This window comes from Trachurus japonicus, chromosome 22 (assembly GCF_045865225.1).
Source record: "Trachurus japonicus isolate A0001 chromosome 22, Traja_1.0".
NCBI classification, from domain to species: Eukaryota; Metazoa; Chordata; class Actinopteri; order Carangiformes; family Carangidae; genus Trachurus; species Trachurus japonicus.
In genome coordinates this window covers 121268-145849 of record NC_140928.1, presented here as the reverse complement: position 1 = coordinate 145849, position 24582 = coordinate 121268, and the positions used below count along the sequence as shown (strand labels likewise).

The window sequence follows — 24582 nt, the reverse complement described above, 5'->3', positions numbered from 1 at the left end:
ACGTGTGTTAATTTACTTTTCTTTTTTTTTTACACTCGCGTTCCGACGGCATCCCATGTGTTTGACTTCACAACGCTATGAACTGTGGGTAATTCCCCTACCCAAAGTCAGCATCGGTGCTGACTGACGGTAAGGGGGGGGGGGCAGTAAGGGCTCATTCACTGACTCACTGACTTGATGATCTGACAGTGGAACAGCCCTCACACACTGAGGACTTCCCGTGAACGCGCCTCTAAATCAGTGAGTCCGTGAGGGGTCGGATTGGAATTGGGCCGAAGCGTCTTCTGTGTCACTCTCAGCGCAACGCAAGACGGGCAACGTAATCCCTGAGAGACGGACGTCCATTTGCTGTTTTGAGCACATCACATGAGACAGGACAAGTGTGGCTACAAACGTGGAGGAAATCATGTGTCTAGAGTTTAATTTGTGGACGTGGTGACAGTTTAGCCAGAAAAAATCCAGAATGTTTTTTGGCTCTCTCTCACTCTAACGATGATGTCACCGCTCTAATGGTGCGAAGTCACGACTTCAAGTCACCAGTTACGACTTTGTAGCGTTCCAGTTACGAGATATTACTGGGAGCTGGGAGTTCATCGATCTAGTACGAGTTCACAGGCGGGAAGTTACGAGTTTGACTGTACGTTCCAACGGGTAACCATAGAAACAGGTCGGAAAAACACGAGTTACGGGTTGCCGGGAACGCACTCTAAGCTCTGCTCGTTAGACGCAATACACACCCATTATAAAGTTGGATTTTGTCAAAAATGTTTATGATTTTAAAACTGCCAAAAATCTGAAACTGTTGAATATATCAATAAGCATTACTCAGCTTATAAGGAATAAGGAATAGTAGAAACCAATATGGACACACGAGTAGCTTGTTACCGTAGAAACCAATATGGACACACGAGTAGCTTGTTACCGTAGAAACCAATATGGACACACGAGTAGCTTGTTACCGTAGAAACCAATACGGACACACAAGTAGCTTGTTACCGTAGAAACCAATATGGACATCTTACCTTGTCGCCGCCTCTTCTTCTTCTTGACCTTCACGGCCGTCACCACCAGCTCCTGCTGCAGCTCCTCCTGCCCCAGGGGGGCGCTGTAGCGTCTGCTCTGCCCGTTGCCATGGAGACTGCCGCCGTTGCCATGGAGACTGTCCCAGGAAGTGACGGAGCTGCTGCGACTGTGAGAGCTGCTGGTGATCAACCCGGACATCTGGAAGAGCTGCTCCATCCCCTAACGGAGCAGAACCAGCCAGCAACTAGTTTAGGCTAGGCTTAACCAGGACTAGTTAGTGTTAGTGGTTAACCAGTACTAGTTAGTGTTAGTGGTTAACCAGTACTAGTTAGTGTGTGTTAGTGGTCAAACCCTAACCCTTAGCTTCTGGTTATCAACCGGACATCTGGAAGAGCTGCTCCATCCCCTAACGGAGCAGAACCAGCCAGCAACTAGTTAGGCTTAACCAGGACTAGTTAGTGTTAGTGGTTAACCAGTACTCGTTAGTGTGTACCAGTGGTTAACCAGTACTAGTTAGTGGTTAACCAGTACTAGTTAGTGTGTGTCAGTGGTTAACCAGGACTAGTTAGTGTGTTAGTGGTTAGCCAGCACTAGTTAGTGGTGTGTTATAGGGTTAACCAGGACTAGTTAATGTGTGTTGGAGTTAACCAGCACTAGTTAATGTGTGTTGGAGTTAACCAGTACTAGTTAATGTGTGTTGTAGGGTTAACCAGTACTAGTTAGTGTGTGTTAGTGGTTAACCAGTACTAGTTAGTGACTCACCTCCTCCTGCTCCGCCGCCTCCTCCACCTCCTCCTCCTCCTCTCTCTGCGCCTCCTCACACACTCTGCTCCCCCCTCCCCCCTCCCTCTGCTCTGTGGCTCCGCCCTCGATGATGATGGCCATGGTTCTGATTGGCTGAGCCGTTTCCATGGTTCTGATTGGCTGAGCCGTTTCCACGGCTCCGGTTGGCGGGAGGACAGTGGGCGTTGTCAACGGCGACGTCAGACGGATGGAGAGCTCCGACACTGCAGAAGGTAAACAGACCAACAGGCAGCAGGTTACCGTGGCAACAGAGTCAGCTGGCTGGTCAGTTAGATGTGGTTACAGGTTAGTTATAGGTTAGTTATAGGTTAGTTATTGGCAGGGCCGACTGGGAGATATGCGAGGCCCAAGGCGAAGTAACGCTCCCAGTCCCCGGCCCGTCAGTGTGTGTCTAAAAACTGTCGTCATTTCTTGCCTTGTACTTTAAACCTGATGAAGGAACCTTGTTTCTTTGATAGTCAATAAATGATTCTGTTTGCAATTTTAAAAAAAATTGGAATTGATATGAATTACATGTCATTATATTTACTACTTAAATCACAGTAGTAGCCTATACTGTTGAACTCAGCCTGATGTAAACATTAATAAAACTCAACAAGCAGCTCCATGTTGTCACTGTGTGACGTTCAGGGTCAGGACCGATTGGAGGCTGTAGGTTAGTTTAGTTATAGGTTAGTTTAGTTATAGGTTAGCTTAGCTGTGCGTGAATTTAGCAGCTGATTGTAAAAGCTGGGTTAGTAGCTGGTGACCAGTAACTGGTTAGTAGCTGGTTAGTAGCTGGTTAGTAACCGGTTAGTAGCTGGTTAGTAGCTGGTTAGTAGCTGGTTAGTAGTTGGTTAGCAGCTGGTTAGTAGCCGGTTAGTAGCTGGTTAGCAGCTGGTTAGTAACTAGTAACAGTAACTAGTAACTACTGACGGTTAGAGGCCAGTCCCTCGGGGCCGGTAGCTGGTTAGTAGCTGGTTAGTAACTATTAACAGTAACTAGTAACTACTGACAGTTAGAGGCGAGTCCCTCGGGTCCGGTAGCTGGTTAGTAGCCGGTTAGTAGCTGGTTAGTAGCTGGTTAGTAACTAGTAACTACTGACGGTTAGAGGCCAGTCCCTCGGGGCCGGTAGCTGGTTAGTAGCCGGTTAGTAGCTGGTTAGTAGCTGGTTAGTAACTAGTAACTACTGACGGTTAGAGGCCAGTCCCTCAGGGCCGGTAGCTGGTTAGTAGCGGGTTAGTAGCTGGTTAGTAACCGGCTAGTAGCTGGTTAGTAACATGTGAGTAGCTGGTTAGTAACTAGTAACAGTAACTGGTAACTACTGACGGTTAGAGGCCAGTCCCTCGGGGCCGGTAGCTGGTTAGTAGCCGGTTAGTAGCTGGTTAGTAGCTGGTTAGTAACTAGTAACTACTGACGGTTAGAGGCCAGTCCCTCAGGGCCGGTAGCTGGTTAGCAGCTGGCTAGTAGCTGGTTAGTAACATGTGAGTAGCTGGTTAGTAGCTGGTTAGTAACTAGTAACAGTAACTGGTAACTACTGACGGTTAGAGGCCAGTCCTTCGGGGCCGGTAGCTGGTTAGTAGCGGGTTAGTAGCTGGTTAGTAACCGGCTAGTAGCTGGTTAGTAACATGTGAGTAGCTGGTTAGTAGCTGGTTAGTAGCTGGTTAGTAGCTGGTTAGCAGCTGGTTAGTAACTAGTAACAGTAACTAGTAACTACTGACGGTTAGAGGCCAGTCCCTCGGGGCCGGTAGCTGGTTAGTAGCTGGTTAGTAACTATTAACAGTAACTAGTAACTACTGACAGTTAGAGGCGAGTCCCTCGGGTCCGGTAGCTGGTTAGTAGCCGGTTAGTAGCTGGTTAGTAGCTGGTTAGTAACTAGTAACTACTGACGGTTAGAGGCCAGTCCCTCGGGGCCGGTAGCTGGTTAGTAGCCGGTTAGTAGCTGGTTAGTAGCTGGTTAGTAACTAGTAACTACTGACGGTTAGAGGCCAGTCCCTCAGGGCCGGTAGCTGGTTAGCAGCTGGCTAGTAGCTGGTTAGTAACATGTGAGTAGCTGGTTAGTAGCTGGTTAGTAACTAGTAACAGTAACTGGTAACTACTGACGGTTAGAGGCCAGTCCCTCGGGGCTAGTAGCTGGTTAGCAGCTGGTTAGTAGCTGGTTAGTAACTAGTAACAGTAACTGGTAACTACTGACGGTTAGAGGCCAGTCCCTCGGGGCCGGTAGCTGGTTAGTAGCTGGTTAGTAGCTGGTTAGTAGCTGGTTAGCAGCTGGTTAGTAACTAGTAATAGTAACTGGTAACTACTGACGGTTAGAGGCCAGTCCCTCAGGGCCGGTGGCTGGTTAGTAGCTGGTTAGTAACTAGTAACAGTAACAGAGCTACTAACAGTTAGAGGCCAGTCCCTCGGGGCCGGTAGCTGGTTAGTAGCTGGTTAGTAGCTGGTTAGTAACTAGTAACAGTAACTGGTAACTACTGACGGTTAGAGGCCAGTCCCTCGGGGCCGGTAGCTGGTTAGTAGCTGGTTAGTAACTAGTTAGTAGCTAGTTAGTAGCTGATTAGTAACTAGTAATAGTAACTGGTAACTACTGACGGTTAGAGGCCAGTCCCTCGGGGCCGGTAGCTGGTTAGTAGCTGGTTAGTAGCTGGTTAGTAGCTGGTTAGCAGCTGGTTAGTAACTAGTAATAGTAACTGGTAACTACTGACGGTTAGAGGCCAGCCCCTCGGGGCCGGTAGCTGGTTAGTAGCTGGTTAGTAGCTGGTTAGTAGCTGGTTAGTAACTAGTAACAGTAACTGGTAACTACTGACGGTTAGAGGCCAGTCCCTCGGGGCCGGAAGCTGGTTAGTAGCTGGTTAGTAACTAGTAACAGTAACTGGTAACTACTGACGGTTAGAGGCCAGTCCCTCAGGGCCGGTGGCTGGTTAGTAGCTGGTTAGTAGCTAGTTAGTAGCTGATTAGTAACTAGTAACAGTAACTAGTAACTACTGACGGTTAGAGGCCAGCCCCTCGGGGCCGGTAGCTGGTTAGCAGCTGGTTAGTAACTAGTAATAGTAACTGGTAACTACTAACAGTTAGAGGCGAGTCCCTCGGGGCCGGTGGCTAGTTAGTAGCTGGTTAGCAGCTGGTTAGTAACTAGTAATAGTAACAGAGAGCTACTGATGGTTAGAGGCCAGTCCCTCGGGGCCGGTAGATGGTTAGTAGCTGGTTAGCAGCTGGTTAGTAACTAGTTAGTAGCTGGTTAGTAACTAGTAACAGTAACTGGTAACTACTGACAGTTAGAGGCCAGTCCCTCGGGGCCGGTAGCTGGTTAGCAGCTGGTTAGTAACTAGTAACAGTAACTGGTAACTACTGACGGTTAGAGGCCAGTCCCTCGGGGCCGGTAGCTGGTTAGCAGCTGGTTAGTAACTAGTAATAGTAACTGGTAACTACTAACAGTTAGAGGCCAGTCCCTCGGGGCCGGTGGACAGGCGGATGATGTCTCTGTCTCCTTTCAGGATGAAGATCTCGTTGTCACAACACGACACCGACACGATGTCACCGCTGCTCTCCAACGCTCCGACCACCACCTGGACACACGGACACACGGACACAGAGATGACCAGAGGCCTCACAGCTTCACGCATCATCATCATCATCATCATCATCATCATCATCATCATCCAGCTTCACGCATCATCATCATCATCCAGCTTCACGCATCATCATCCACTAGGGGTGTAACGGTACAAAAGTCACGGTTCGGTACGTACCTCGGTTCAGGGGTCACGGTTCGGTACGGTTTCTGTACAACAGACACTAATTGAATGTAAAACTAAAATCTGTCTTGTGTTATAAAGTAGAAAAAAATAGAATATAAAATAAAACAAGTGCATTAGGAGTGTTATAATACCATTCATTAATTCTAGAGGGGAAAAAAAACTATTAAACTAAAACTAAATTAAACTATTATTTAAAAAAACAAAACAAGAAACTAACATCAATGTTGGTTTACACAGTTAATTTAGACTAGACGCCAGTTGCTATGGTGATGTTTCTGGTCTGTGTTCATGTCAAGAGAATTAAAAGCAGCTGGATAAGTTGTTGCACACTACTTGTCTTTTTCCTTCACCAGTGATTGACATGTGGGAGGGAGGGGAGGGGGGGCGCTAACGTGTTTGATGCGTTTCTAGCGACGCAGCGCACATCTGTGAAACATCGCCGACGCCGACGGACTTTGTCAGTCGCGAGCTGCTTACAGTCTTTGGTCGAGAGCCGTCGCCGTCGTGTGTCATTGAGAAGCCACGGTGACATAGATGAAGCAGCTGCTCTCCTCCTCTAACTTCACTCTCTCATCACTTCTCTCCTTCGTCTGTTATGACGGCTGCAGCTTCGAGGCTCATTACCGCCCCCTGGACTGGAGGGAGGACTCGACTTTTTAAAAAAAATTTTAATATTCACTCAGACGTATTCGTCGTGTGACTGTGTGCACCGAACCGTGACGGCACGGGACGAATACATGCACCGCTACACCCCTATCATCCACCTTCACGCATCATCATCATCAGCTGTGACATCATCAGCTGTGACATCATCGCGGCCGTACCTCGCTGACGCAGTCGAGGACGTAGAGGCTGTACTCGTTCCAGCTGAGGATCCATCCGTCTCTATGGAAACAGCTGAGCAGTCCCAGCTGTCTGTCCGCCGGCCGGTAGCCGCCGACCGGACCGGGACGAGGAAACAACTCAAACTCAGGAACCTGAGGACAGAGACACAGACAGGTAGAGAGACAGACAGGTAGACAGGTGGAGAGACAGACAGGTAGAGAGACAGACAGGTAGAGAGACAGACAGGTGGACAGGTGGACAGGTAGAGAGACAGACAGGTAGACAGGTGGACAGGTAGACAGACAGGTAGACAGGTGGACAGACAGACAGGTGGACGGGAAGTTAGACAGGTATAGAGACAGACAGGAGGACAGGTATAGAGACAGACAGGTGGACAGGTGGACAGACAGACAGGTGGACAGACAGACAGGTGGACAGACAGACAGGTGGACAGGTGGACAGGTAGAGAGACAGACAGGTAGAGAGACAGACAGGTAGAGAGACAGACAGGTGGACAGGTAGACAGGTGGACAGGTAGAGAGACAGACAGGTGGACAGATAGACAGGTAGAGAGACAGACAGGTAGAGAGACAGACAGGTAGACAGGTGGACAGGTAGAGAGACAGACAGGTGGACAGGTAGAGAGACAGACAGGTGGACAGACAGACAGGTGGACAGGTAGAGAGACAGACAGGAGGACAGACAGGTAGAGAGACAGACAGGTAGACAGGTGGACAGGTAGAGAGACAGACAGGTGGACAGGTAGACAGGTGGACAGGTGGACAGGTAGAGAGACAGACAGGTAGAGAGACAGACAGGTGGACAGGTAGAGAGACAGACAGGTGGACAGACAGACAGGTGGACGGGAAGTTAGACAGGTATAGAGACAGACAGGAGGACAGGTATAGAGACAGACAGGTGGACAGGTAGACAGGTGGACAGGTAGAGAGACAGACAGGTGGACAGATAGACAGGTGGAGAGACAGACAGGTGGACGGGAAGTTAGACAGGTAGGCAGGTATAGAGACAGACAGTGTTCCTAGTGTTCCCAGTGCCCCTAGCGTTCCCAGTATTCCCAGTGTTCCCATTATTCCCAGTATTCCCAGTGTTCCCATTATTCCCAGTATTCCCAGTGCCCCCAGTGTTCCCAGTATTCCCAGTATTCCCAGTGCCCTCAGTGTTCCTAGTGCCACCTGTGTTCCCAGTGCCCTCAGTATTCCCAGTATTCCCAATGTTCCCAGTGCCCCCAGTATTCCCAATGTTCCCAGTGCCCCCAGTATTCCCAGTGCCCCCAGTGTTCCCAGTATTCCCAGTGTTCCCAGTATTCCCAGTGCCCCCAGTGTTCCCATTATTCCCAGTATTCCCAGTGTTCCCAGTGCTCCCAGTATTCCCAGTGCCCCCAGTGTTCCCAGTGCCCCCAGTATTCCCAGTATTCCCAGTGCCCCCAGTATTCCCAGTATTCCCAATGTTCCCAGTGTTCCCAGTATTCCCAGTGTTCCCAGTGCCCCCAGTGTTCCCAGTATTCCCAGTGCCCCCAGTGTTCCCATTATTCCCAGTGTTCCCAGTGCTCCCAGTATTCCCAGTGCCCCCAGTGTTCCCAGTGCCCCCAGTATTCCCAATGTTCCCAGTGCCCTCAGTATTCCCAGTGCCCCCAGTATTCCCAGTGCTCCCAGTATTCCCAGTATTCCCAGTATTCCCAGTGCCCCCAGTATTCCCAGTGCCCCCAGTATTCCCAGTATTCCCAGTGCCCCCAGTATTCCCAGTATTCCCAGTGCCCCCAGTGTTCCCAGTGTTCCCAGTGCCCCCAGTATTCCCAGTATTCCCAATGTTCCCAGTGCCCTCAGTATTCCCAGTATTCCCAGTGTTCCCAGTATTCCCAGTATTCCCAGTGCCCCCAGTGTTCCCAGTATTCCCAGTGTTCCCAGTATTCCCAGTGCTCCCAGTATTCCCAGTATTCCCAGTGCCCCCAGTGTTCCCAGTATTCCCAGTGCCCCCAGTATTCCCAGTATTCCCAGTGCCCCCAGTATTCCCAGTGCCACCAGTATTCCCAGTATTCCCAGTGCCCCCAGTATTCCCAGTGTTCCCAGTATTCCCAGTGCCCCCAGTATTCCCAGTGCCCCCAGTATTCCCAGTATTCCCAGTGCCCCCAGTATTCCCAGTATTCCCAGTGCCCCCAGTATTCCCAGTGCCCCCAGTATTCCCAGTGCCCCCAGTGTTCCCAGTATTCCCAGTGCCCCCAGTATTCCCAGTGCCCCCAGTGTTCCCAGTGCCCCCAGTATTCCCAGTATTCCCAGTGCCCCCAGTGTTCCCAGTGCCCCCAGTATTCCCAGTATTCCCAGTGTTCCCAGTGCCCCCAGTATTCCCAGTGCCCCCAGTATTCCCAGTGCCCCCAGTATTCCCAATGTTCCCAGTGCCCCCAGTATTCCCAGTATTCCCAGTGCTCCCAGTATTCCCAGTGCCCCCAGTGTTCCCAGTGCCCCCAGTGTTCCCAGTATTCCCAGTGCCCCCAGTATTCCCAGTGCCCCCAGTATTCCCAGTGCCCCCAGTATTCCCAGTGCCCCCAGTATTCCCAGTATTCCCAGTATTCCAACAGACCTGTGTGTTGAACAGCGGTCTGAGCAGCCGTGTGTCCTCCACTTGTCCTCTGACGTCCGACCTCCACAGTCGGAGTCCCGGTCGAGCAGCGAAAACCTGGAGGTCGCTCTGTTTACAGAGACCGGGAAGGAAGCAGCCGCCGAACCGCCCGCTGCTAAGCAACACACACAGACACACAACCACTGTTACACACAACCACACAACACACACAACCACTGTTACACACAACCACACAACACACACAACCAATGTCGCTGCTTAGCAGCCGCTAAGCAACACACACAACACACACGACACACACAACCACTGGCTGTGTTCGAAATCATCCACTCACTCACTCCCTCTCCACTACATCATGTACACGATGTAGGGAACGACGGGAGGAGAATTCGGACACTAGACGGTAATTTTCTGGACGTGGTTGCGTCAGCTGATGCGCCAGGTGTTAGCGTGTTAGCGTGTTAGCCTACTGCTGTGACGGAAGCAGACGCGCCGAGAATCATGTAAACAAACCATGGATGTATGAAACAAACCGGACACATAAAAAATAAAATAATAAAAACCAGACCCTTGTGGGAACATTTTAGGATGTGATTCTGTGTGGTTGTGTTTCTCTACAATAAACTGTTGAAATATCGGAAGTTTGGTTTGGTCGACTACTGTTGTGTGTCCCGACCGTGAGCCGTTAGCGGCTCTGTGGCTATTAGCTTAGCTCGTCAGATCGTATTTACTACATATTCTACTACAGTTTCTTTATCAGATTGATTTAATGCTGCCTGTTAATGTTCAGATGCTGCTGCCCAACTCCTGCTGCTCAGGCAAACGGAGCCAAGGCAAATACGTCTGAGGAGTTTTTTTGGTAAATTGCCTAAATAAATCGTAGCTAACATGCTAATTAGCTTCCTCTTCTTCTCTGGCAAAACACGACCGCATTGCATTGTGGGATACGGGAGTAGGAAGTAGTGTACATCGCTTGTTCACTCAGTTTTGCGGTGCATTGTGGGTGTTTTGTCGTCCACTACATAGTGGATGAAATTAATGGCGGAGAATTCGAACAACACTACAACATGTTGAACACACGACATAGTTAGAGCACTACATCTGTGATAGGGGAGATTTCGAACACAGCCACTGTCAGGTGTCGGTTGTGTCGTGTGTTGTGTTGTGTTACCTCTTGCGTGGCTTGCTGCCCAGCTGTGTGTGTGTGTCTGTCTCTGAGTGGTGTGTTGTGTTGTGTTGTGTTGTGTTGTGTGTTGTGTTGTGTTGTGTTACCTCTTGCGTGGCTTGCTGCCCAGCTGTGTGTTGTGTTGTGTTGTGTTGTGTTACCTCTTGCGTGGCTTGCTGCCCAGCTGTGTGTGTGTCTGTCTCTGTGTGTTGTGTTGTGTTGTGTTGTGTTGTGTTGTGTTGTGTTGTGTTGTGTGTTGTGTTACCTCTTGCGTGGCTTGCTGCCCAGCTGTGTGTTGTGTTGTGGTATGTTGTGTTGTGTTGTGTTACCTCTTGCGTGGCTTGCTGCCCAGCTGTGTGCTGTGTTGTGTTGTGTTGTGTTGTGTTGTGTTGTGTTGTGTTGTGTTGTGTTGTGTCGTGTTGTGTTACCTCTTGCGTGGCTTGCTGCCCAGCTGTGTGTTGTGTTGTGGTGTGTTGTGTTGTGTTGTGTTACCTCTTGCGTGGCTTGCTGCCCAGCTGTGTGTGTGTCTGTCTCTGAGTGCAGTAGAGCAGAGTTCTCTGCTGGGTGGAGACCAGCAGCACCTGGTGGCTGTACTCCACCTGAACCACGGCCGAGGCCTCTTCCAGCAGCAGCACCGGCTTACACACACCCTGGACACACACAGACACACACACACACACACACACACAGACACACACACACACACACACACACACACACACACACACACACACACACACACACACACACACACAGACACACACACACACACACACACACACACACACACACAGACACACAGACACACACACACACACACACACAGACACACACACACACACACACACACACACACAGACACACACACACACACACACACACACACAGACACACACACACACAGACACACACACACACACACAGTGTTAAGAGAGCAGGACCAATCCTGTGGCTAAAGACACTAGAAACCTTGTGAGTGCAGTGTGGTTGTGTGGTTGTGTGGTTGTGTAGGTGTGTGGTTGTGTATGTAACCGTTACCAAAGGTAAGTATAGAGGATATTTATTGGACCAGTATCAGAAGGTTTAGGAATGACTATGGAGCCTGAAAACCTGTGTTAACAGAAATACCACACACACACACAACTGGATGGTTTGAATTCAAATGTATTGTACACAAAATAATAAACATGAAATGACAGACCCTGCCTACCTAAGCCGGCTTCCTAGTGTGCACAAGTGCACAATAAATGGGCCCAAAATAAATAAAATAAAATAAATAAACTTGAAATAAAATGTCCTCTTTGGAGGTTCCTCAAAGAATAAAGAGTTCAATGTCCAATGCGCACTGCTCCTTTACGGAAAGAAGCAAAGGTCTCTTGTGTATGAGTGTGTGTGTTCTTGTAATATCTGTGTTCGAACTACCCGGGTAGAATTTTTTGGAGTGTCAATCTTATCTGTCTGTGAATGAAGAGGGAATCGATGATGCTGTGTTCTGCAGAGGGATCCTGCGGCTGGCCACACCGCGTTGCTGGTTCCTCCACAGTCAAACCTTCACTTTAACTGGCTCGCCACTGAACACCAAGTTCAGGTCCCGAATCGATCGACTCAATCTGGGAAAAAAACCAATCGGAGCTAAGGCCTGCTAACCGAGGCGTTCCATTCCAGCTGAATCCTCACACAATGTTTCACCCGGGAGTTCTCAGTCGGTGAGCTGGGTGCTCTTAGGCAATATCTTCTGCCGGAAAGAGAGTGAACACAGGCTTTACCTGAGCTTTACTCATAGCGGACGCGCCACCCTCTGGTCGGCCAGGGAACTGCACTATTTCAAAGAGCAAGCTCAGAAACCCAGGTGGGTTACATGTAGCTGTGTAGTTGTGTAGTTGTGTAGTTGTGTAGTTGTAGCTGTGTAGTTGTGTAGTTGTGTAGTTGTAGCTGTGTAGTTGTGTAGTTGTGTAGTTGTAGCTGTGTAGTTGTGTAGTTGTGTAGTTGTGTAGTTGTAGCTGTGTAGTTGTGTAGTTGTGTAGTTGTAGTTGTGTAGTTGTGTAGTTGTAGCTGTGTAGTTGTGTAGTTGTGTAGTTGTACCTGGTCCAGGTCGACGGCTGTGAAGACGACTCGTCCTTTGTCGTCTCCAGAGAAAAGTTTCATCCCGTTGGTGCTCCAGGCCAACGAGGTCACCTGACCTCTATGGAGACCAACCACGTCGAACCGCTTCAGCTGCAGACAGACAGGTAGAGACAGACAGGTAGAGAGACAGACAGGTAGAGACAGACAGGTAGAGACAGACAGGTAGAGAGACAGACAGGTAGAGACAGACAGGTAGAGACAGACAGGTAGAGAGACAGACAGGTAGAGACAGACAGGTAGAGACAGACAGGTAGAGACAGACAGGTGAGACAGACAGGTAGAGACAGACAGGTAGAGACAGACAGGTAGAGACAGACAGGTAGAGAGACAGACAGGTAGAGAGACAGGTAGAGAGACAGACAGGTGAGACAGACAGGTAGAGAGACAGACAGGTAGAGACAGACAGGTAGAGAGACAGGTAGAGAGACAGACAGGTAGAGAGACAGACAGGTAGAGAGACAGACAGGTAGAGAGACAGACAGGTGAGACAGACAGGTAGAGAGACAGACAGGTAGAGACAGACAGGTAGAGAGACAGGTAGAGAGACAGGTAGAGAGACAGACAGGTAGAGAGACAGACAGGTGAGAGAGAGACAGGTAGAGAGACAGACAGGTGAGAGAGAGACAGGTAGAGAGACAGACAGGTAGAGAGACAGACAGGTAGAGACAGGTGAGACAGGTAGAGAGACAGACAGGTAGAGAGACAGACAGGTGAGACAGACAGGTAGAGAGACAGACAGGTGAGAGAGAGACAGGTAGAGAGACAGACAGGTAGAGAGACAGACAGGTAGAGACAGGTGAGACAGGTAGAGAGACAGACAGGTAGAGAGACAGACAGGTGAGACAGACAGGTAGAGAGACAGACAGGTAGTGAGACAGACAGGTAGAGAGACAGACAGGTAGAGACAGACAGGTAGAGAGACAGGTAGAGAGACAGGTAGAGAGACAGACAGGTGAGACAGACAGGTAGAGAGACAGGTAGAGACAGACAGGTAGAGAGACAGACAGGTGAGACAGACAGGTAGAGAGACAGACAGGTAGAGACAGACAGGTAGAGAGACAGGTAGAGAGACAGACAGGTGAGACAGACAGGTAGAGAGACAGACAGGTAGAGACAGACAGGTAGAGAGACAGGTAGAGAGACAGACAGGTAGAGAGACAGACAGGTGAGACAGGTAGAGAGACAGACAGGTAGAGAGACAGGTAGAGAGACAGACAGGTAGAGAGACAGACAGGTAGAGAGACAGACAGGTAGAGAGACAGACAGGTGAGACAGACAGGTAGAGAGACAGACAGGTAGAGACAGACAGGTAGAGAGACAGGTAGAGAGACAGGTAGAGAGACAGACAGGTAGAGAGACAGACAGGTGAGAGAGAGACAGGTAGAGAGACAGACAGGTGAGAGAGAGACAGGTAGAGAGACAGACAGGTAGAGAGACAGACAGGTAGAGACAGGTGAGACAGGTAGAGAGACAGACAGGTAGAGAGACAGACAGGTGAGACAGACAGGTAGAGAGACAGACAGGTGAGAGAGAGACAGGTAGAGAGACAGACAGGTGAGAGAGAGACAGGTAGAGAGACAGACAGGTAGAGAGACAGACAGGTAGAGACAGGTGAGACAGGTAGAGAGACAGACAGGTAGAGAGACAGACAGGTGAGACAGACAGGTAGAGAGACAGACAGGTAGAGAGACAGACAGGTAGTGAGACAGACAGGTAGAGAGACAGACAGGTAGAGACAGACAGGTAGAGAGACAGGTAGAGAGACAGGTAGAGAGACAGACAGGTAGAGAGACAGACAGGTGAGAGAGAGACAGGTAGAGAGACAGACAGGTAGAGACAGACAGGTAGAGAGACAGGTAGAGAGACAGGTAGAGAGACAGACAGGTAGAGAGACAGACAGGTGAGAGAGAGACAGGTAGAGAGACAGACAGGTGAGAGAGAGACAGGTAGAGAGACAGACAGGTAGAGAGACAGACAGGTAGAGACAGGTGAGACAGGTAGAGAGACAGACAGGTAGAGAGACAGACAGGTGAGACAGACAGGTAGAGAGACAGACAGGTGAGAGAGAGACAGGTAGAGAGACAGACAGGTAGAGAGAGACAGGTAGAGAGACAGACAGGTAGAGAGACAGACAGGTAGAGACAGGTGAGACAGGTAGAGAGACAGACAGGTAGAGAGACAGACAGGTGAGACAGACAGGTAGAGAGACAGACAGGTAGAGAGACAGACAGGTAGTGAGACAGACAGGTAGAGAGACAGACAGGTAGAGACAGACAGGTAGAGAGACAGGTAGAGAGACAGGTAGAGAGACAGACAGGTGAGACAGACAGGTAGAGAGACAGGTAGAGACAGACAGGTAGAGAGACAGACAGGTGAGACAGACAGGTAGAGAGACAGACAGGTAGAGACAGACAGGTAGAGAGACAGGTAGAGAGACAGACAGGTGAGACAGACAGGTAGAGAGACAGACAGGTAGAGACAGACAGGTAGAGAGACAGGTAGAGAGACAGACAGGTAGAGAGACAGACAGGTGAGACAGGTAGAGAGACAGACAGGTAGAGAGACAGGTAGAGAGACAGACAGGTAGAGAGACAGACAGGTAGAGAGACAGACAGGTGAGACAGACAGGTAGAGAGACAGACAGGTAGAGACAGACAGGTAGAGAGACAGGTAGAGAGACAGGTAGAGAGACAGACAGGTAGAGAGACAGACAGGTGAGAGAGAGACAGGTAGAGAGACAGACAGGTGAGAGAGAGACAGGTAGAGAGACAGACAGGTAGAGAGACAGACAGGTAGAGACAGGTGAGACAGGTAGAGAGACAGACAGGTAGAGAGACAGACAGGTGAGACAGACAGGTAGAGAGACAGACAGGTGAGAGAGAGACAGGTAGAGAGACAGACAGGTGAGAGAGAGACAGGTAGAGAGACAGACAGGTAGAGAGACAGACAGGTAGAGACAGGTGAGACAGGTAGAGAGACAGACAGGTAGAGAGACAGACAGGTGAGACAGACAGGTAGAGAGACAGACAGGTAGAGAGACAGACAGGTAGTGAGACAGACAGGTAGAGAGACAGACAGGTAGAGACAGACAGGTAGAGAGACAGGTAGAGAGACAGGTAGAGAGACAGACAGGTAGAGAGACAGACAGGTGAGAGAGAGACAGGTAGAGAGACAGACAGGTGAGAGAGAGACAGGTAGAGAGACAGACAGGTAGAGAGACAGACAGGTAGAGAGACAGACAGGTAGAGACAGGTGAGACAGGTAGAGAGACAGACAGGTAGAGAGACAGACAGGTAGAGAGACAGACAGGTGAGACAGACAGGTAGAGAGACAGACAGGTAGAGAGACAGACAGGTAGAGAGACAGACAGGTGAGACAGACAGGTAGAGAGACAGACAGGTAGAGAGACAGACAGGTAGAGAGACAGACAGGTGAGACAGACAGGTAGAGAGACAGACAGGTAGAGACAGACAGGTAGAGAGACAGGTAGAGAGACAGGTAGAGAGACAGACAGGTAGAGAGACAGACAGGTGAGAGAGAGACAGGTAGAGAGACAGACAGGTGAGAGAGAGACAGGTAGAGAGACAGACAGGTAGAGAGACAGACAGGTAGAGACAGACAGGTGAGAGAGAGACAGGTAGAGAGACAGACAGGTGAGAGAGAGACAGGTAGAGAGACAGACAGGTAGAGAGACAGACAGGTAGAGACAGACAGGTAGAGAGACAGACAGGTAGAGAGACAGACAGGTAGAGACAGGTGAGACAGACAGGTAGAGAGACAGACAGGTAGAGAGACAGACAGGTAGAGAGACAGACAGGTAGAGACAGACAGGTGAGAGAGAGACAGGTAGAGAGACAGACAGGTGAGAGAGAGACAGGTAGAGAGACAGACAGGTAGAGAGACAGACAGGTAGAGACAGACAGGTAGAGAGACAGACAGGTAGAGAGACAGACAGGTAGAGACAGGTGAGACAGACAGGTAGAGAGACAGACAGGTTATTACCTGTTTGTTTCGTCCAGGAAGTGGAGACACCAGGTGGAAGACAGCAACTCGTCCTGATGCTGTTCCCACGGCAACAAGGTCATCGAAACAGCTGAGCAGCTTCACGGCCGTGATGGCATCACACTTCCCCTGCACACACACACACACACACACACACACACACACACACACACACACACACACACACACACACACACACACACACACACAGGTCAGTGTGAGCGTAGCTATAGAAACGTAGATGTAGCTCCTTACTGCTGAACAGCGCCACCATGAGTCTGATGGCCGCCATGTTGAAGTTCTAAACGTTGTCGACTGGTCGGTTAAATTCTGATTGGTCGATTATTTGGCGTGTTAATTTCATCAGGAGGACCGGGGCCGTTATAGACCGAATCTGTTGTTTACATTCTACTTCCTGGTAGAAAACCAGCTGTAATGTGAATGAGATCAATAGTAACGAACGAGAGTTTAGCTATATATCATATTTTTCAGGCCCTATCACCGTTTAGACAAATCTGAAATGATGGAAGAAACATTACTATTTCTGTGTGTGTGTTTTGTGTTGCTATGTGTTGTATTTATTCAGTTTGGGGGAATCACAGTGTCTAGAAAGCATCAGTGGCTCAGCTGACAGGGACAGCTAACGGTAGCTAAGCTAACGGTAGCTAAGCTAACGGTAGCTAAGCTAACAGCAGGACGTCAGCTGTTAAAACCCTCCCGTTGTGGGACACCACATGAAACTACTCCAGTTAGCTCAGTCATGTTGGAACTCAGATATCCGCTGGAGAAAATATTTTTTCATGGAGCGTTTATTGAGTCACTGAGTTATTAAAGTTAAACAGGTAGCTAACCGTTAGCCCGGCTAATCTATGATAACCATGACTAATTACAAAAATGTGCACACAGAAATAGTAATGTTTGTCCAATCATTGGTTTTATAAACTTTACAAACATCAGATTAGTCTAAACGGTGATATAGTGACATGAGAAAGTAGATAAATATAGTGAAACTCTCGTCCGTCACTATTGTTCTCATGCTGGTTTTCTACCAGGAAGTAGTTGGAAACAACAAGGAGATTCGTCCTGGGTGATGATCCCTCCTCTGTTGCTCACCCTGAGCTTTCTCCTGGTTTTCCCTGTTAAAAGGGTTTCTATGGAGTTTTTCCTCAGTGGATGTGAGGGTCTAAGGACAGAGGATGTTGTTATGATGGGATGTAAAGCCCTTTGAGTCAGACTGTTGGTAAAAACGGGCTATACTAATAAAGCTGCCTTGTCTTGTGACATCACTAAACCTGAGCCACCATCCGATCCTCACTCACTCACGTCGTGACGATGGGACAAAGTCTCTTATTGTATATTATTCTGTGTTTTTCAAAAACACACAGACGTGATCCCACGCTGCCGATTCTCTAATGTTCTCTAATAATTGACCTCTGGCTAAGCCCCGCCCCCAAACACGATGAGCCAATCACAGTGCTCATAGCTAGCCCATACACTGGGACATTCTCTGCTTCCACGTCCATTGAAATGCATTGCAGTTAGTCAGTTTTCATTGGTTTTTATATGTTTTTTCTTGACATTTTAAGTTTAAATGGTCAAACGGTGTTCATGGGGCACATGCAACTCTGACACTAGGTATCCTGAGAGGCCACGGGGGGATTTTTTTACCTTTTCCTAAGCCACATCTCAACCGAGAGAAGTGTCTCTGGATAAAGTTATGCAGTAGACCACAACACCAACTAAACCTGGATAAACTTAACAAGGATGTCTACATCTGTTCTAAGTTAAGTCAACAACATATTGTCAGAGATGTTTAGATGTTAGCCAGTATCACAACTAAGCATAAAGCCCGCTAGCTTAATGCTAACGTATAATGTAAAACTCCATAGACAGGCTAACAACCGACAGCCATAGCAGTAAAGCTACGTGAAGTTTTGGTGACTTCCAGATGATATTTAATCTTTCTGTCTCTCCTGTGAAATGTCTCCTACTGTGACAGCTGTTGCCATAGCAACTGTCACCGAGTGTTGACTGTTTGTCCCAGTGAGTGGGGGGGGCGGGGCTTAGCCAGAGAGTGAGTGGAGGGGGCGGGGCTTAGCCAGAGAGTGCGTGGAGGGGGCGGGGCTTAGCCAGAGAGTGAGTGAGTGGAGGGGGCGGGGCTTATCCAGAGTGAGTGGAGGGGGCGGGGCTTAGCCAGAGTGAGTGGAGGGGGCGGGGCTTAGCCAGAGAGTGCGTGGAGGGGGCGGGGCTTAGCCACAGAGTGAGTGGAGGGGGCGGGGCTTAGCCACAGAGTGAGTGGAGGGGGCGGGCTTAGCCACAGAGTGAGTGGAGGGGGCGGGGCTTAGCCAGAGTGAGTGAGTGGAGGGGGCGGGGCTTAGCCAGAGAGTGAGTGGAGGGGGCGGGCTTAGCCAGAGTGAGTGGAGGGGGCGGGGCTTAGCCACAGAGTGAGTGGAGGGGGCGGGGCTTAGCCACAGAGTGAGTGGAGGGGGCGGGGCTTAGCCAGAGTGAGTGAGTGGAGGGGGCGGGGCTTAGCCAGAGTGAGTGGAGGGGGCGGGGCTTAGCCGTAGAGTGAGTGGAGGGGGCGGGGCTTAGCCAGAGAGTGAGTGGAGGGGGCGGGGCTTAGCCAGAGAGTGAGTGGAGGGGGCGGGGCTTAGCCAGAGGGGGGCGGGGCTTAGCCAGAGAGTGAGTGGAGGGGCGGGGCTTAGCCAGAGGGGGGGCGGGGCTTAGCCGTAGGGTGAGTGGAGGGGGCGGGGCTTAGCCGTGGGGTGAGTGGAGGGGGCGGGGCTTAGCCGTAGAGTGACTGGAGGGGGCGGGGCTTAGCCGTAGGGTGAGTGGAGGGGGCGGGGCTTAGCCAGAGAGTGACTGGAGGGGGCGGGGCTTAGCCACAGAGTGAGTGGAGGGGGCGGGGCTTAGCCAGAGTGAGTGAGTGGAGGGGGCGGGGCTTAGCCAGAGAGTGAGTGGAGGGGGCGGGGCTTAGCCAGAGTGAGTGGAGGGGGCGGGGCTTAGCCACAGAGTGAGTGGAGGGGGCGGGGCTTAGCCAGAGAGTGAGTGGAGGGGGCGGGGCTTAGCCAGAGTGAGTGAGTGGAGGGGGCGGGGCTTAGCCAGAGAGTGAGTGAGTGGAGGGGGCGGGGCTTAGCCAGAGTGAGTGGAGGGGGCGGGGCTTAGCCAGAGTGAGTGGAGGGGGCGGGGCTAAGCCAGAGTGAGTGGAGGGGGCGGGGCTTAGCCAGAGAGTGAGTGGAGGGGGCGGGGCTTAGCCACAGAGTGAGTGGAGGGGGCGGGGCTTAGCCAGAGTGAGTGAGTGGAGGGGGCGGGGCTTAGCCAGAGAGTGAGTGGAGGGGGCGGGGCTTAGCCAGAGTGAGTGGAGGGGGCGGGGCTTAGCCACAGAGTGAGTGGAGGGGGCGGGGCTTAGCCAGGTAGCGTTTTACCGGTTCAACCGTCTCAGCTGCTCTGGTCCCGTCGTCATGGCGACACGGCGGCTCGCTGCGTCTACGTTTCTATGTGTACGAGTGTGATGTCACTGACCTCCAGACTGTACTTGTTCATGGTTGCCAGGCGACGACAGTACAGGTACAGCATCCCGATGCTGCTGCCCACGGCAACGAAGTCGCTGCTGCTGTCGAGCGCCGTCAGGTAGACGAGGACGGAGCGGAAGCCGCGCTGCACCTGGGGAGAGATGACATCATCGGCTCAGGTAGACAACAGACTGTAAAATACATCCTGTTAACTTCCTCATTTCAACATGTCCAGATGTTCCAGCTGCTGTGTTTCTGTGGCCAGACTGAAGAAACTTTAACCTTCTGTTTGTTGAATGTGAGAGTTTGGTTCTATCTTCACCCACGTCAACACGTCAACACGTCAACACGTCAACACGTCAACACGTCAACACGTTATTAGATGTTCTATGTTATTATGAAAATAAGTTGTATTCAAGCGCTTTTAGGATTAAACTCTGAACATAACCAGGTTATGAGCTAAGCATCAGTTACCATGGTGATCTAGTCATCAGTTACCGTGGTGATCTAGCCATCAGTTACCGTGGTGATCTAGCCATCAGTTACCATGGTGATCTAGTCAGGTTAAAAGAGAAACACCTTCGTAGTACAGGAGAGGCTGAAGGCTTCAGACTCAACACAACTCTAACTCTCTACACCCTTCACAGTGCAGCCGCTGTTTGTAGTGTTGTGTTGTGTTGTGTCATGTTGTGTGTTGTGTTGTGTAGTGTCATGTTGTTGTGTAGTGTCATGTTGTTGTGTTGTTGTGTAGTGTCATGTTGTTGTGTAGTGTCATGTTGTTGTGTTACCTTGGCTGGGATGGCGTTGAGCAGGTAGTAGAGGGGACAGAACTCCCTCAGGACCGAAGGAGTCGCAGCTGCTTCCATGTTTCCTGTTCAGCTCTGATCCAGCTGTGGAGACAGATGTGACTGATGTTACAGATGTTACAGATGTGACTGATGTTACAGATGTGACCCTCCCTTCCTGTGAACTAGTGTGATGTTACAGATGTGACTGATGTTACAGATGTGACCCTCCCTTCCTGTGAACTAGTGTGTCATCCAGTCCTCCCATTAAACTGGTCTGCTCTCCCTTCCTCTCTTCCCTACCAGAAGCTTCCTCCTTCAGCTGTTGTTAAAAGAATAGTTCACCCAAAATTGACATTTCTAAGGGCTGGGAGAAGTTTCAGAGTCCTCCGTGGCTTCTCTGAGTTACAGGGGGTCTCGGCGTAGCAGTGCATGTCCATATGACGGTTGCTAATGGATACCAACTGTCTTCGTAACAAAAAGACACACCAAAAAACATCCAAATACCTCCATGCTGCTCGTATGTAATGTCCCTCTTGTATTGAAGCCCCAACATGAGAAATTGTTCCAAAAAAAATTAAATAAGTCTATATTTCAAGCTTGTTTTGTAGCGGAAGCTTCTCAAAGCTCCTCTTCCGGGAGGTATTTGGATGTTTTTTGGTGTGTCTTTTTGTTACGAAGACAGTTGGTATCCATTAGCAACCGTCATATGGACATGCACTGCTACGCCGAGACCCCCTGTAACTCAGAGAAGCCACGGAGGACTCTGAAACTTCTCCCAGCCCTTAGTCCACATGAGGGGGAGGAGATAAAATTTCAATTTTGGGTGAACTGTCCCTTTAACATTTCCATGTTTCTCACATTCTCTGTTATAAACTGTTTTCTTGTCTGTAACAACATCTCTGTCCCGTCTGATCCCTCCTCTGTTGCTCACCCTGAGCTTTCTCCTGGTTTTCCCTGTTAAAAGGGTTTTCCATGGAGTTTTTCCTCAGTGGATGTGAGGGTCTAAGGACAGAGGATGTTGTTATTATGGGATGTAAAGCCCTTTGAGACAGATAAAACTGCCTTGATGTTCCAGATGTGACTGAGGTTGGGTGGATGATGGAGCTGCTGGTACTGTCCTGTCCTGCTTGTGTATTGTACTGTGTGGTATTGTCTACAGGGCCGTTGCTAGGGATTCTGGGTCCCCTTAAAGAATACTAAAGTGGGCCCCTCCCCCCTGACTTCTCCAGTTTTTTTTTCTTACACTACGTATGTATTATAATTTCTTATTTAGCCTACTTTGTTTTGATGCTAATGCAGCGTTACTATGAGTATCAGTCAGGGTCTAAGCAGAATAAATCAGTCATACAGAGATCAGACTACTGGGGTTTTACAGGTCCTACTGGGCGCTGGGCCCCTAGAGTTATCACCACCTTTCTCCCCTGTACGGCCCTGCTGGTACTGGACTGTCCTTGTGTATTGTACTGTGTGGTATTGTGTGTACTAGGCTGTGTATTGTGGTGTATGTGGTGGGAGTGTTGTATTGTGTTGTTTCTCTGTGAAGCAAAAACCAACACACATTCCTGTCAACATATCACATATCACATCCTATCTAACCCTGTTTCTACTGGTTGACATGGCAACACACTTTCAATCTTGATTATTATTATTAGTAGTAGTAGTATTAGTATTATGTTATTAGTAGTTGTAGTATCTACGGTGTCCGCGCTGTGTCATAATAGCAGCTATAACAGTGTAAACAACACAGGCCGAGCAGCAGCTTCGCCTCAAACACATGAACCGTAACACACAGTCTAATTCCGGTTGAACACGGAGTAAACAGGATGTTAACGGACACACAACAACAGACACACACCGAGTGACGGTCAGGGTGTGTGTGTGTGTGTGTGTGTGTGTCCGTACTGCGCTGCAGCAACACAACAACAACAACACAACGACACAATAACACAACGACACAACACCAAGATGAAACAACAACAAGCAGCATCAGCTGTCTCGGTGCTAGCTGTTAGCTGACGTCACACACGGTGCTCAGCTGCACGCGGACACCTGTCAGTCAGCTGCACGCGGACACCTGTCAGTCAGTCAGGCTCGTACACGTGAACTCACTGCGCGCTCCCGTCAGGTGATGTAGATGTTGTAGCTGCTCCAGATGTTTATTCCAGATGAAGCAGCAGCAGCCTGTCAGTCTGAGCTGCTGTCATGGTGACTCCGAGCTGCAGCCAATCAGCGCCGCCTGTCGGTCACCCACCGGGACTGCGTCTGACGTCAGCGCGTCTCTTCCTGTCTGTGACGTCAGCGGTCTCTTCAAACCTTATTTTATTTAGATTTATTTAAATTATGTTATGCTTACAATAAACCAAAAAAAAAAAAAAAAAAAAAAAATTTAGATTTATTTATAAATGTCGTCACTCTAAACCCTGTTTGTGTTGTGGCATCCCAAAGGGAAACGGAACAGTAAATGCAAAGTATCTGTGACTCGAATAATAAGAAAGCTATGAAAACATATGAACTGTGCTCTTTATTCTCTGTATTTACTCAATAGCCTATAGCCCCCCCCCCCCCCCCCCCCTGGCTGTTGTTCAATTGTTTGTTTGAAGGTACATTCATAATAACTGCCTTTGTATTGATTATATTCTGTCAATAAAGATTTATTGAAAAAAAATAATAATTTGATTTATTTATTATTTATGTTTATTGATACATATTGGAGCACCTGTCTGATGTTTCATGTTTGATTGTTATGCACAACCTTGTTCTCTGTACATCCGTTTGTATGTACAATGTTTTCAATAAAGCTCATTGAAAAAAAAGAAAAAAAGTCAGCTTTCTCTTCGTCTGTTTTTCTCCTCTTCTCTCTGAACCACCGCAGCTCGTGCTCTCTGTTCTCTCACTTGAATGGCTCCAAAACAAAAAATAAAAAAACTGTCCTTAGATTCATCAATAAATAAATTAATAAATTAATCAGTGAAGGACCGGAAACGGAAACTCAGACGGTTTAACGGAAAACCTGGACCTGGAGTTCTGGTTCCACCGGACGATGCTGCTGCTGAGGAAGGATGTTGGTGTTTCAGTTAATGTAATGGTTTTAATTTAATGTTATTTAATTTAATTTAAAGGTTATAGCTACAACTTTTTCATCAAATGGATTAATTTTTCAAAAATAATGCATCTACAGAATGTCTAGAGGGGTGCAGAATAAAAGTATTCATTTTACTGATTTTTTTTTAAAATAGTAAATAATTGTTTAATAAATTTTGGCGGGTCCGAAATATGTAAATATTTACATCTGGTAACGTTGGCAACGTCGGCATGGAATGATCTCTATGGCAACAGCAGTAGCTGTAACAGGCGACCAGTACAACGGATTCTCTCCTGGTCCCTTATTATCTTCAAGCATAATTTTCACCTCATAACTATTACATATGGAACAACAAGGACATTTTATTTAAACATAAATCCCTTTTTATTGAGTATTGGTTTAATAATAACATTGTACATGTGGCTCAATTATTCAACAGGAATGGTCTCCTCTATTCGTATAATGAGTTTTTATCTGAATATAATATTCCTGTATCACCTGCAGATTTTGCCAGAGTTTTTGGAGCAATCCCATCTGGAGTTTGCATGCTATTTAAATCTCAACCAAGAATGGAAACAAGCCAGCTCTCCCTGTTATCCTTGTCAGACACCCCAATAGGTAAAGCTTGTCTGGCCGGCAACCATGGGAAAAACAATAAATGAATAAGACTCCTGTTTAAAAGGGATGCCACCACAGTTCCATACGTGATCTCATACTGGAACAATTTTATGGAGGACACCGACTGGAAGATTTGGCTCTTACCCAACCGATACCTGTTAACTAATGAGTGAGAGAAATTTCATTTAAGATTATTCATAAATGTTATCCATCCAATGACCACATTGTAAAAAGATTTAAAAAAGACATTGATGTGAATTGTACTTTCTGTTCTGTACATGCTGAAACTGCCCTATTGTGCAAAAACTAT

General features: G+C 48.9%; 1 protein-coding gene across 2 annotated transcripts in view; it reads right to left on the bottom strand.

The window, feature by feature from the left end:
* The window catches only part of tecpr2 (tectonin beta-propeller repeat containing 2), a 69603-nt gene extending 46715 nt beyond the window's left edge, over positions 1-22888 (bottom strand). The window contains exons 1-11 of one of the 2 annotated variants that reach the window (XM_085767374.1): positions 22682-22888; positions 20573-20674; positions 19795-19935; positions 16273-16401; positions 12229-12360; positions 10639-10796; positions 8982-9135; positions 6386-6538; positions 5237-5369; positions 1786-2030; positions 1023-1242 (exon numbers count right to left, since the gene is read on the bottom strand). In XM_085767374.1, the coding sequence (XP_085623500.1) occupies positions 1023-1242; positions 1786-2030; positions 5237-5369; positions 6386-6538; positions 8982-9135; positions 10639-10796; positions 12229-12360; positions 16273-16401; positions 19795-19935; positions 20573-20650 (1543 nt within the window). In that variant the 5' untranslated portion in view covers positions 20651-20674; positions 22682-22888. The remainder of the gene's footprint in view (positions 1-1022; positions 1243-1785; positions 2031-5236; positions 5370-6385; positions 6539-8981; positions 9136-10638; positions 10797-12228; positions 12361-16272; positions 16402-19794; positions 19936-20572; positions 20675-22681) is intronic. The other variant, XM_085767375.1, reaches the window with a different exon arrangement.
* Between the last annotated feature and the right edge of the window lie 1694 nt (positions 22889-24582).